This window comes from Bactrocera latifrons, unplaced genomic scaffold (assembly GCF_001853355.1).
Source record: "Bactrocera latifrons isolate USDA-ARS-PBARC rearing strain unplaced genomic scaffold, ASM185335v1 scaffold_208, whole genome shotgun sequence".
In the NCBI taxonomy this organism is placed as follows: domain Eukaryota; kingdom Metazoa; phylum Arthropoda; class Insecta; order Diptera; family Tephritidae; genus Bactrocera; species Bactrocera latifrons.
In genome coordinates this window covers 377,917-391,688 of record NW_017535608.1, presented here as the reverse complement: position 1 = coordinate 391,688, position 13,772 = coordinate 377,917, and the positions used below count along the sequence as shown (strand labels likewise).

General features: G+C 34.3%; 1 protein-coding gene and 1 long non-coding RNA gene across 2 annotated transcripts in view; one reads left to right on the top strand and one right to left on the bottom strand.

Moving 5' to 3' along the window:
* Window positions 1-13,772, top strand: part of LOC108968274 — a 77,105-nt gene that overhangs the window by 30,273 nt on the left and 33,060 nt on the right. The window lies entirely within an intron of this gene.
* On the bottom strand, window positions 3,541-9,229 carry LOC108968272 (protein scylla). Its single transcript, XM_018932194.1, has 2 exons — window positions 8,094-9,229; window positions 3,541-5,943 (listed from the first exon to the last, which is right to left on the bottom strand). Exons 1-2 carry the CDS (start codon window positions 8,167-8,169, stop codon window positions 4,997-4,999), a joined length of 1,023 nt encoding a protein of 340 aa, XP_018787739.1. The 5' UTR covers window positions 8,170-9,229; the 3' UTR covers window positions 3,541-4,996.

Below are 13,772 nucleotides of genomic sequence, written 5' to 3'. Positions count from 1 at the left end.
AAAAACCAAAAATTAAAAAAAAAATTGTGGAGACAAAAAATTTACAAAAAATGCGGAGAAAAATTGTTTTTCATTAAAAAAAAGTATAAAAAGTGTGGAGGCAAAAATTGATAAAAGCAAAATCTGCATAAACTTCCTAAGCAAAAAAAGGCTTAAAGCAGCGTTGTCAGGCCAGCAATTAATTAAAGTTATTTAATGCTTAAGCGAGAAATTTGTTTTAGTAAAAGCATAAATGAAACAATAATGAAGGTCTAACTGTGGTTCAAGTGCATATGTATGTATGTCTGTGTGAATAACCCGTGATTTTTGTGTCCACCTGGAATTATAGCAAAATTTTCAGGCTTATATTTTTACTTAGCACAACTTTCTGTGATCTATACACTATAACAACTATAAGAATATAAGTTTCACTCACACATAAACACTATAGTCCATATATGTATGTGTGAGTATGCATTCACTTATAATGAAAACAATGCATTTTTATTGAAAATTGAATGCACTTATGTAAATCCGTACTTAAGCTCACCGAGCAGAGTTTGAACAGCAACTCAAAGGTTATTGTATGTTTAAATAGAATTCGCGCTGTCGTATGGGTAATTAATGACTGAGCCTGCCGCCTGTGCGCGCGTTACTCATACCCAACGTGGTACCTGCTTGTGTGCATGTATACACTTTTGGACCTTCGCTGTTGCTTAGGGCTAATGTTAATGCTTGCATTGCGTAAGCAACAGCTTTTTAATGCCTTTGCACCGTTATATATTGGCAGATGATTATACATTTTAGGCATTTATAACACATTGGTTTCACAGGGCGCGGCGATGAGTAATACATGGCAACAGGCAAAAATGATAAGCGACAGTGGAAGTGTAATTACCTTTAATGCATTTTTTTTTAAGTATGACATTTAGCATTTCGCATTTAAATAATCATTTGTTAGCTCGCAGTGTGGTTAATCGCTGGGCCTTACCCACTACGCTGAACTTACTTAACCTGCCGCTTCTTGGCGCATGTGGGAAATTTCAAATGCGCTTTAATACAAAAGTACTCAAGGTATTAGTAGAATATTAGCTGAGACTTGAAAGTAAATTTATGCCTCACCTATGGCTTTTAAGTTAAAGAAATTTATTGGCTGAAGGCCTAGCCTAGAACACAAATAATAATAACGCGAACTAGTCACTCAGTTTTCGAGACATTGTACTGAAATTTTGCATACGTCCTTTCTTCTCAAAAAGTTTAATCATGTGTTGGAACCGCTGGTATCGAACTACTATAAGATATAGCTTCCATACAAACTGACAATTCAAAATCAAATCTTTGTAGCGGAAACTTTTTTAATTGACGAGCTAGTTTCATAAAATTTTGCGTGAATTATAAGCTAAATTATCGCAATAATTTACGAAGGATTTGTTCAAATCGGTAAACTATAGCACATAGCCGCCATAMAAACTGACCGTTCAAAATGAAATAATTATAGGAAAACTTTTTTATTTGAGGAGGTATCTTTGGCACAGATTATTGTCCAAAGCAACGGTGTAATATCTTTAGAAATTGCTTAGATCGTAGTAAYTATARCATATGGCTGCCATACAAACTGATCGATCAATCTCAAGTCCTTGTAAGGAAGCTTTTTTATTTGAAGAGGTATCTTCACGAAATTTGGTACAGAGTATTTTAAAAGGCAGTGGTGCAATCCGTGAATATTTAGTGCAGATCGGACTACTATAGCATATAGCTGTCAAACAAACTAACCCTTTAATGCTATAAAATATGTAGCTGTGGTGGGTTTTATGGCTTCCGTGCAGGCATAGTTAATGTTTATCTCTTTCTGTGTTAGCTCTGGCAAGCCCAATGGGTTTACGCCCGTAAGGTAATAAAGAARAGGCCGAGTGTGCTTATTATCAAATTGTTTTTTGTAAAAATAGASCAATTAGTTCAAATTTTTTTATTAAATATGTGTCTACCATATATTGACGCATCTTCTGGCAGTTCAAACTTCGTGCAAAAAAGTTTAGTCCTTCTTCTTTATTTTTGAAAAAAGTTCAGTTACTGCATTAAAATTCTTCCAAATTTTTCTCAGCAGCAAAAAAGCCCCAAAATTCACCAAAGAAAGCGCAAACARTAGTGAAAAACAACGTAGTGCCAAAAATTTCTTCATACCTTGCCCATCGGTGTTGAAAAACAAYGTAGAGTCAAAAATTGCTTTATACCTTGCCCTTCCCCCCCCCCCCCGAATTATGCCCCAGTAATAGAAAAGTCAGCAAATTTATTTTTACAAAAAAGTATTTCTCACTTTATTTGTGGATTTTTGATGTATTTGTGTTTTTTTTTTTTTTTTTTTTTTTTTTTTTTTTTTTTTTTTTTTTTTTTTTTTTTTTTTTTTTTTTTTTTTTTTTTTTTATTCTGACAACATAAGCTGTACTCAGTTCTTTTTGTTTTATGTATTTTTTTTTTTTTTTTGTGTTTTTTTGAAAAAAATTTTACGCACTTGGCGCTGGTAAAAATGTATGTAGTGTGTGTTTGTTTACACAATTTGTTGTTGTTGAAGTTTTAATATATGCTTTTTGTTTTTGTATTTTGCTTTTCTATGCATAATATGTAATTAGAAAAAACTTAACATTAATACAATCATTCTTTGTAGTGTAATAATAATAATAATGATAATAGTAGTAATAATAAAAAAATTAATACATGCACAAGGTTTGTTTTGTTGGTTGGTTTGTTTGTTGTTGTTGTAGTTGTAATAAATATATATAATACGGCCAAGTAAGCGCTTACCGCAGGTGCTTACTGGCGACATACCTAACAGCGGCATTTGAGTAGGCTATTTATTGTGGTTGTTTTATTTTTAGTTTATTGTTTATTTTGATTTTTAAGCTATTGTGTTGAAGTGTGTTTGATTTTTTTCAAATTTTTTTTTGGAAAATTTTTTCTTAGTAGTTGTTATTATTTTTTGCGGACTAAAATGTGTTTTGGCTATTTTTTTTTTTTATTTTTTGTGCCTTATGCTGAATATTTTTATGCTTACTAGGGTTTATTGCATATTTTTACCAACTATTGCAAAGTGTTTTTGTTTATGTATGTTTGTAATTTTTACCAACTATTGCAATTTTTTTTTTTTTGTATTGAGTTTTTTGCTTTATCAACTGCAGTTCTGTGTGTGTGTGTGAGCATTTCAAATTATTGCTAATTTATTGTTTTTACGAACTTTTTATTTTTACTGCAAAATATTAATTTTTTTGTAGTTATTAGCAGGTTTTTTGTTTTGTTTTTTTTCTAATTTTATTTTAATTTTTTGGAATTTTTTAACGCTTAAAATTTTTTTCTTACAATTTGTTAATACTAATTTTGTTGCAAATGTCACAATTACGTTTAAATTTTTTTTTCACATTTTTAATTTTGAATTTTAGTCAAATATCGCATATGTTGCTTTTCACACATTATTTTTTACAGTTTTAAAAATTTTTTGCAAAATTTTTCTCACAAGTTTTTCGCCTGAAAACGTTTATTAGCTTTTTAAAGTATTTTTGTATTTACGCATTCACATACATACATATATTAGCTGCTTGCTAGCCTGCCGCTCGCTACTAATACAAAAAAGTTGGCGCGCGCTGCTCACAAACTACATCAACATTTACTTTTTGTTTTACATTCTCTTCTTTTTTGCTTCTAATCGTTTATTTCGCTTTTAAACTGCTACTCTGCTGCTGCTTCTTCTTCTTTTACTTCTTATTTCTCTTTATCTTTATACTTCTTCGTAATCTTAWTTAAAAAATCTTAGCATCTTAAAGTGTTATCACAATTTCATGAGTTTGAGATTTTGGCTGCCGCCGCGCGACCGCACACAAGCCAGACCRTTCGCTCACACATACGCGCGCTTTTATGCATATAATATATATGCAATGTAGGGCAATYGCGAATTTCCGCTTACTTTGTGTACATGTGTGTGCGTGGCGCCGCTGCAGCCTTAGCAATCTAAAAATTTCATGCATTTCTACTCTTCTCCTCTACCACATCGGGCATTAACTGTAATTTTTTGAATTTCAAAAAAATCAATTAATCAATCAATCGATTCTCAAGACAATTGACTTAAACGCTGCGAAGCGTTTACTGCATTCACAGAAATTTTTTAAAATTAAAATTAAACATAAAAATATAACTTTTAAAACGTTTAGTAATTATTACTTGTAATATAAATTTTTTGTTTTAATTTTTTTTTAATTAAATATGCAGATCATTCGTGGGCGCGTAATCGCTTTACTAAAATCTAACGAGTTCATTTTTGTTTCAATTGAAAGATACTTGATGCGTTTGCATTACATGAGATAGACACATACAAAACGCCGTTTTGTACGCTTATATGTATAAATATGTTTATATGCATGTGTATGTAGGTATATATGTATGTGTGTGTATGTGTGTCGTAAAGTATGCTGTTTAGGAAAGTGAAAGTGAGTGAAGTCGAGAAGTGGCGGCCCGCTGTGGAGCGCGCTGATACTGTAAGTAAAGTGTGTGTGCGTCGCTGTGTCTGTCTGTCAGTATGTGCGCGTGTGTGTCTGTGTGTGTGTGTGTGTAGGTGGGGTTGTTTCGCATACACTTCTAACGGCTACGCTGCTMCTTTGCATTTTAATTTAAAAAAAATCTTARCTTAATAACACGTCTTACACGATTTCGTTTTAACTTCATCGCTTCGAGGTCGTCTCGTCGAGCAGCAGTCATCCTTAAAGCATACATATGTATATCGTTCGTTAAATCGGCTCGTGCGCCACCACAATTGCTTGCTGCTGCCGCATGCGTTGACAAACGTCGTAACAAACGCCTACAACCTACAGCCGCCACATTCACACCACCGCACACCAACGCGTCGCGTCAACACAAACACCGACGCCGACGCAGCTGCAGTCACAGACGCAGCCATCTCCAACTCATTGAACTGAGCTGTTGTCACGGCTGCGTGCTGCTGCTGCCTCCTAATGCTGTTTACAGCGCGGGCGATTCACGATGTTGGCGCTGTTGAGATCGTTGCGGCCGTACTGCTGCCACCGTAGCTGTAGCTGGTGCGATCCGATGTGTAAAGTTTGTGTTTGGTGATGGTGAATGTTGCACTGATGGTGATTGTGCGCGCCAAACTCTTCATGAATTGTGGCAGCAGTGAGGTCCAGCCGCGATGATCCTGACGCAATGTCAAGTAGATCTCAAAGGTGGATACCATTTCGGGATCCAATTTGAGTTCGGCAATGCGTCGCGAATTGTTCGGTTCATCCTCGAATTCGATGTAGATGGTGCAGCCGCGTACACCGCACGGTTCCTTCGCCGAGACGCGTATGATTTCGGCGGCAATGCGCAGCGTGAGATCACAGGGTAGGGAGACTTCGGTGCAGCTGAGATGACGCTGCTTGGCGGCGCGCAACTCATCCAACAGGCGCAGTGAGAGATCCTCCACGGCTGCTGCATCGATATCATCACAGTTGAAGAGATTTGTTGAGGGATTCTGGGAGGGTGTATGCTGCGTGGTGAGGTAGCTGCCGCCCACTGTCGGTGTTATTGYCGAATTTGTGTTATTTGCGCTGTTTGTATTGGGTGTTAAGGTGTATGGTGCAGATGCCGCACGGCTMGCTGGCACCTTCTTCACCTCCTTCAACGACGACGGTGGGGCAATCATCACCTCAGGCACCGCCAGCAGCTCTTCGGTGCTCGCTGTGCGTTTGGTTTTCTTATTATTATGATGCATAATACTGTTTTTCACATTTTTATTGTTAACTGTGTTGTTGTTGTTATTTAAATTATTATTGTTGTTGTTGCTAATATGATAATTCTGTTGATTCTGCAGATATGGTATGGGTATGCTGGCAGTCGGCTGCGGCGCGGCGGCCACCTCTGGCTCCGCATCGACCCAGCCGCTGGACGCCAGCGGCAACAGTGGCGACAATGTGCTGGTCCAATCTACAAGTAGAGTAAACAAAAACAAAGAGATTAGCGTTTTGTAAATACATATGTATTTTTGATAAATGTGTTTTTTTTTTTTGCTGCTTTCAATTTAATACGCTCAACATTTTCTATTGAATTATTTACTTTTTTATGATTGCACTCAACAATTTTAAGCCAAAGCTAATTTTACAGATAAAAGTAAATTATAAGCGCGCAACAACAACTACTCAATGAGCACATAAAAACAATAGAGGTAGRCAAATARCTATTCGAGAATGTTCGTGCRCCATGGAAAACAACACAGACACGCACAAATGTACATACATTGTATGTGGCTATGAGCTCGTATCTATGCACTCGTATAACAAGTATGCTGAAGAGTAGCATATCTTTATGAGCGCACACTGAAATGTGGGTGAGCATATATACACACACGCACACATATACACATGGCAACAGCAAACAACGGCCGCACAAGCACCGTTACGACCGTCGTCATCGTCGTCGTCGCTAGCGCTCGTATGCTATATTTGCCCGTTATGCCGCTCACCGCCATCACCCAGCAACACTACCACCATTTCAACAGGCACACACACATAAAGTTGACGTATTTGCGCCGCTTAGCAACAACAAGCGCAGCTTGCAATAAAAATTGTAAAAATTAAAAATACGTTGATTATGGTTATGTCGAAGTCGTTGTTGCTGTTTGTTGTTCGTTTTTTTTTTTGTTTTTGTTTTTTTGCTGTGTTGCTTTTGGTGTGCAGCTTGTTTACTTGTGCAGCGGCAGCAGGCGACTTGCACAAACGCTCGTGCGTAACGCAACGTCCGACACGAGTGAAAGGGGTGAATGGCTGATTGGCGAGTGGCTGTGTATGCGCCCACTTGAGGCAATTGTGTATCTGTTAGATAGTTTTTATGTGCCAATTTTCGCCGCACTATGATTGCACTCATTTTTCCGCTTTTTACAAGAAAAGTAAATTATTAATTAATTTAATGGCGTAAAAGTGTCAGCGTTACGAGGTGTGTTTGTGGCTGGAGACATGATGTACGATTTTTAATGTCGTGTAATAAAAACTTGAGCAGATAGTGGTATACATGTGACTGACATTGAGTAGTGGCTTACTAAAGACTTGAAAGGTTGTTGCTTAAAGATTGACAAAGCTGTTTAATTTCCAAAAATTATTTGAAATTTTTTTCGGAAATATTTTTTAAACTATTTAGAAAAGCGTAGAGTATTTTTTGATGAAAAAAATAAATAAAAACTTTATTTAAATACAAATTTTATTTTGGAATTTTTTTTTATTTAAAAAATAAATTTAAAAAAAATTAATTCTTGAGATATTTTTGAATAAATAGTAAAAAAAAATTATATTTCTACTTTAAAAAGTTTAAAGAACTTGAAACAAAAAATTTTAAAAWTTATATTTTTAATTTAAAAACTGTAAAAAACTTAAAATTAATAATTGACTTATTTTCAGAGTTTTAAATTATTTTCAACTTATAACAGTATTTCAAATTATTTACCAATACAAATTTCAACTTAAATTTAATTACAAGTGCAATTGGAAATATTTGTRATAAAATTACAATTATTTTTAAAACCTCATTTTTTAAATTTATATTTGTTAAAAAATACCTACATATTGACTTAAAATTGTATTGTTGATTGCTTACGGCAATAGTTCTATTTCGCATCAAACTTTGAAATCCAGTAGTATTTCTGGATAAAATCCAAAAAAAAAAAATTTCAAATTTAGAACCACTATTTTTCGAAGAAACTCAAAATAGGAAATTTCTCGAAAAATTCCAATTTGAAATTTGTGGAATTTTACAATTTGATTTTCTGGAAAGCTCCATTCAAAATTTGAAATTTCTTGAACTCAGGTCAAAACTGGAAATTTAGAATTATTACTCGGTAAAATCCAATCAAAATTTAAWAGTGCTTCTAGAAAAAATCAAATCAAATTGGAAATTTTAAACTATTTCTCGATAAAGTACAATCAGAAGTTTAAATTTATCATTATTTCTCAAAAAGAATTCAATCAAAATTTCTCGAAATAATCCAATCAAAATTATAAATATTTTTCGAAAAAGMGAATCAAATTTTGATATTTAAAACTGTTTCCTGAACAAATTATTTTATATACTTTTCATTTTCGACTTACCTCTAACTTTACTGGACCCGTATATGTTGTATTTCGACTGGTATTGTTGTTGCACCGCAAGTACTTCCATTTTCATTTAAATTATTTGCTTTTCAGTATTGAAATTGTTTAAAACAAAATTGCTTTCGGTGGTTAGGCCACAGGCTCCGCTCTTGCAGTTATTTCGACTGGCGTACGGTTTTCAGCAGGAAAATCTCAGTCGAAATCACACTGGTTACTTTTTTATATATAATATATATAGATATATCACTTTTTGAACGCTTACGTTCAGTTCTTTGATTTTTTCAAAAATATTTACTTTTCTGAAAAAGTTCTATTAAGCTTTAACTTCTACTCTGCGCCTTCGCTATATCACAATTCGCTGAATTTCCGTTTAGTGTTAAGTTGTTGAATTGCTTGCTGCTGCATTGGAGTATTTGTGTTTGGCTTCCAATGCCGATATTTTAAAAAATTATTAAATTAACTTTTTGTAGTTTGAAATCACAGCACTTGATTCTGCTTTTACTTTAACTCTAGTTTGCTTTTTATTATTTTTTAAGTTATCACTTTAATGGCGTTGGTCCGTTTCAGCTTGTCTTAAACAACTTTTTTTAAGATGGCAATTTTTTGTTTGTTTAAATTTTAGTTTAAAATTACAGAGTACCTTCTTCTTAATTTGCTTCTTTTTCATAAAAAATAAGTACTAGAATGTAGATAGAATTCTTCTCGAAACAATTTCTGTTGCTTGCTGCTTTTGCTCATACATATACATTAAGCGTGTATGTGTATAATATATTGGCATATGAAACTCGCGTTCTTCACACTTTCTTCTACAAATAGGTAAGTATATTTGACTCGCCTCTAACTCTTGTTACTATTCCGTTTCTGTTGTGTACTTCTGCAGTGTTTCGAAGCTACTATGCCAAACCGGCTGCATGAGCCGCCTATTTATACCCGCGCTGGTGGTTTGCTCCTGAGTTGTTTTTTTCCCTCAATATTGACTGCGCTCACCGCTCGCCACACTGCCATAGCCAGGCAACAGCCAGTTGCTATAGCTCGCTTAGCGGCCGGCCGCTGTTGAGTAGCTATATGTACAATTGGAGGCACGTACACAGGCCAGGCATGAGCGCTTTCTTCATACCTTTGTGAGTTTATGCYCGTGTATRTGTGTGTGTGTGYRTGTGCATGTGCTGCGCTCATTTAYCTCGCACACTCGCACACCTTTGGGCCGACGCTGCTCTTCTTTTGTACCTTCCTAGCGCATATATATATATGTGTGGGTGTGTGTGTATGCGCTAAGGTTCTTCGTAGCTGCTACTCGCCCTATTGGCGTTGCGGTGTGGTGTTTGCTTGCCTCTACGCTCTTCACTCTGCCAATTGCTTGTTGTGTTTGGGAAAAAGAGCGCACACTGCCCTTCTGTTATTRCAAAACGTGCAGCAGAGTCTCTTCTTTGACTCTCCGCCAGCCWCCCTACTCAAGCCTTAATTTGTGTCGAGTTGATTGTTGTCGCCGTTAGTGTTGTTGTTGCTCGCATATAGAATCTGCACAGTAGAATCAGTGCTATTGTCTTGTAAATCGTTTCGAAAGCTACAAGCATGCTTATATACCGGCGGTTGTTTTGTACATATTTACACCTCAWAATTGCATGTACTGCTTGCTTSTGTATGCAGTGCAAGTACATATAGACTTAATGTATATGCAATGCGGTGCTCTTTCAACAGCTGAGCGACAAAGCAAACGGTGTGAGTGAGTGGAAAAGGCAAGAAAATCAGGTACACATTGTTGTTGTTGTAATGACTGTTTTTGTTGTTATATTTTTTACTCTGGTTGCTGTTGTTCTTGTTTTTTCTACTCTTTTTGTTGTGTTTGTGCCTTCAGCTGCATTCGCTGATGCAATTTTTGTTGGCAGCAAGCACAGCTTTTGCTCTTGTTGTTGCTAGTTTCAGCTGACGTTGGATCCCAGCGCTTGCAGTGTTTGTTTTTGTTGTCGGTTGCTGGTGCAAGGATGATGAAAGTACAATTTAATTTTACAATATCTGAGTGACGTCTCCACATATGCATTTGTGTAAAAGTGTGCCGGCGATGAGTGCAACGCTAATGAGAGTGTATGTACTAGGCGAAAATTTGTGAGAGCGCGATTTGAGCACATCTACGACTATAAAGAGCACTAAACGCGTACTGCTCAGGTGTTGCTGACTGATAATGGGGGTCTCTGTTCGATAGCGCATAGGCTCRATGTAAGGTCTGCTTAATTGCATTATAATCTGTTAGCTTACTGCTTAATCAGTACATTAACTTCAAGCGCTTTGCTAACTCCGCGCACTTCAACAAGGTGGGCTCTACGTACCCCTGGAGTTATCGCTTCAACAGCTGTTTCTACATACTTTCAACGTGAGATRTGTAATATATGGTGGTGCTGCTATACTTTTTTCTACACTCTTTCCGATTTACTTGTAACTTTTATTGTTGAAAAACGCTCACACGCTCTTATAGATAGCCGCTCTCTATATACWTGCTGTGCAGCTCAACTCTGCTGGGGGTTACACGCTCACAAACRCGCTGCGCTCCAGTCTTCGCATACGGCTGTTAATTTTGCTTTGCCTTTTCGTGCTGCTTAACCTTCTCCGGCTGAGTATGTGACTGGGTCTACGTGACTCTTTGCAGAGCATAGATGGCTTACATTTGCCGAGAACGTTTTGCCACTGCATTTTGTTTTTGTTTTGCCGCACTCACATATACTGTCTATGTACTTTTCATTATGTACTATATTTACAGCCGGAAAGAGTGATATCTTTTTAGACGTTTTGTAGCCGCGCGTTGGTTGAGTAGGAACGAGAGTACGAACGCACGCACGACGTGCGCGTTTGTGTAAGCCGAATGTCGGGCAGTTCAGCTGACGACACGGCCGTACGGATTTACAGAACGCCGTCTGTAGCGTCAGCCGCTGTTGTAAAACTGCAAAATTACGAGATAAAAAATWAAAAGTTGCAGCAAAAATAATTTACWAAAWATTTTTAATAAAACTGTGTTTGCTTGTTGGTGTTGTAGTGCGATAAACGCTCCCTTTGCGCCGCTTGCCGTGAACTCATAATTTGACTGTGATTTTTTTTTTTTATATTTTTTTATCCGCTTTTGATTTTGTTTTTTTTCGCTTTTTGTTTGCTGTTGAAAGTTAATACAAACAGGATGCGAAATCAATATATCAAGCTCAAGTCGCGCTGAAAAACGAAAAACGGGTTTGCTGGCAAAGTGCGGGTGAAAGCGTAAAACCGACACTACAACAACTGCAAAGCAGCGACGTTTGTAATAAAAAAAAAAGTAAACATCAAAGTAATTGTGCTAATCATAATAATCATTATAAGTGCGACTRCAGGCGGACAGACATAAAAATTTGTATATTGTACATATGTATGAATTTAATATAAAAATAAATATGTATGTATATATTCTACATACATATGTATATATAAAAGTTCAACCCGTAGGCCTGTTTATGAAACTAGTTAGCAACCAATTAGCTGAGTTTTATATATATTTTTTTATTATGAGTGGTTTATTAGYAGGCAAATCAGAAACAAACTTAAAAATTTGGAAAAATGCATCACAGCTTATGTATGTACATATATAAATTGTAAATTTGTAAATGTAAAAAAAATCTAAATGTATGAAAATATAAAGTTGCACATTTCAGCAACAAATTTTTTTTCAATTGCAACTAATATACATACATACATACATACATCTGTATATGACTTGCCTACAAGACGTTTATTTTCGTTTAGATTGACATCTTTTCAGTCTAAATGTTTAATGGGGGCTTGTCGCCGCTATCAGCTCGACCAAGTCAACGTTCGCATTTAACAGGCAACTTTTATTTATCGCTTAGTGACCTTACTTCGTTCACATGCTTTACTAAGATTTTTAGTAGAAAATATACTCAAAAAAATTTGTTTGTGGAAAAATCATAGAAATGTTCTAAAAAACAAATAGCGAAAATCTTCCAAATTTACTTAAATTTAACACTTTCAATAAGTTTTTGTACACAGTGTGCAATATTAATTAATTTTGAGTTTAAAAAATTGTATTTTATTAYTAAAATTGTCGGCCGGTTTTCAACTTTTATTACGCTTGCGATATAAGACATCTTCAAAATAAAAAAATAAAATAAAAATAACTTCATGTAGAATTTGCGAAAGACTTTCAAWTTTAATTCTGATACGCATTTTTTGCTATGTGTAATGGAAATTTTTTCTGCAAAATATGCAATTTTAATTAATTTTGAGTTTAAAAATATCTTCAAAAATCCCTTAATTTATGATTTTTGAAACAATTTCAAATTTACCTCAGTTCAGTAATTGTTTTACATTTTACTATGTGTAAACTAAATTTGTGCTACTAAATATTAAACTTTAGCTAATTTTGAATCAAAAAAATATTAATATTTTACTTAAATTTTCGGACATTTTTAAATTCTTAATAATTTTGCGAAATAAATTTTCAGCTCTAAGTTTTGATTTTGAGGCGTTTTTTCAATATTTTTCACTTTAACTGCATAAATTTTGCTAACAAAATGAAATTTTTTATGAGAAATATCATAATGGATAATATTTCCATAAGCTTTTTTCATCGAAATGGTTTTTTTTTTTGGCACAACTATTATTTCGGAAAAGCAGCAGTAAAAAAGGAGTGAATTGTATATTTTAATTTTCTGCGAAAATGAAAGTGAAGATTTCAACGAAAAATTTGTTAGAATACAGTTACTTTGACATGAAAATTTTCAATTATAAATACAAAGAAGTAAATTCACACTAAATGTTGTGAAAGAAATTTTTTTGTACAAGATGAAATTAAAAGTACAAAAAAAATTAAAAAAAAACGCCAAAATGTTGTGAAAGAAATTTTTTTTTTAAAAGATGAAATTAAAAGTAAATAAAATTAAAAAAAAACGTCTCTATTTGAATATTTCACACTAATTTGAGCTTATATGAAAAATGTGCCGATAGAAAATAAAGTGTGCTTCATAACTCTTTTCTGTAGGACTCGTAGTTTTGCCGAAAATCAAAATATGCCGTTTTTGAACTTTACGAAGCTCCTCCCTTTACTCTTGGAGACTTCAAAACGCCCGCAAATTATTTTTGATTTCTAGTTTGTTTTATCTTAATTTTCTAATATATTTCATTATTGATTATCTTTTTTATTTGCTACACTGGTTACTATTATTGTTGTTGTAGCGGCAAAAAAAACATTATTGAGGTAATTTCTAGAAATAGTGGCAAGTTGACAGTCCTTGACAAATAAAAATCAGTATCTAGTATATATAGAAAATATCTTTTTTTTTAATTTTTGAGCGAACAGTAGCAAAAATAGAAAGCTGGAAACTTTTCATTCATTTATTGTAAAATTATTAGTTTTTGCAGCATTTTCACTTAAATTTTTCTTTCCCTTATTACAATAAATAAAAATATTTATTTTTTCGTCAAAAAATTGTTTGCTGCTCAAAAAAAATTTGTATATATACATATATATGTATGTGTATAARAGTTAATTTTTTAARTTGAAAATCATAGAATTTTCATCTTTTTTCAAAAACTTCTTTCCGTAGAAAATCAAAGAAATTTCTAATTTATCGAGTCTAATTATTCACAATATATATTCATTTTTCTACGCCTAAACGCTTTAGGCTGCTGAAACTCATACAT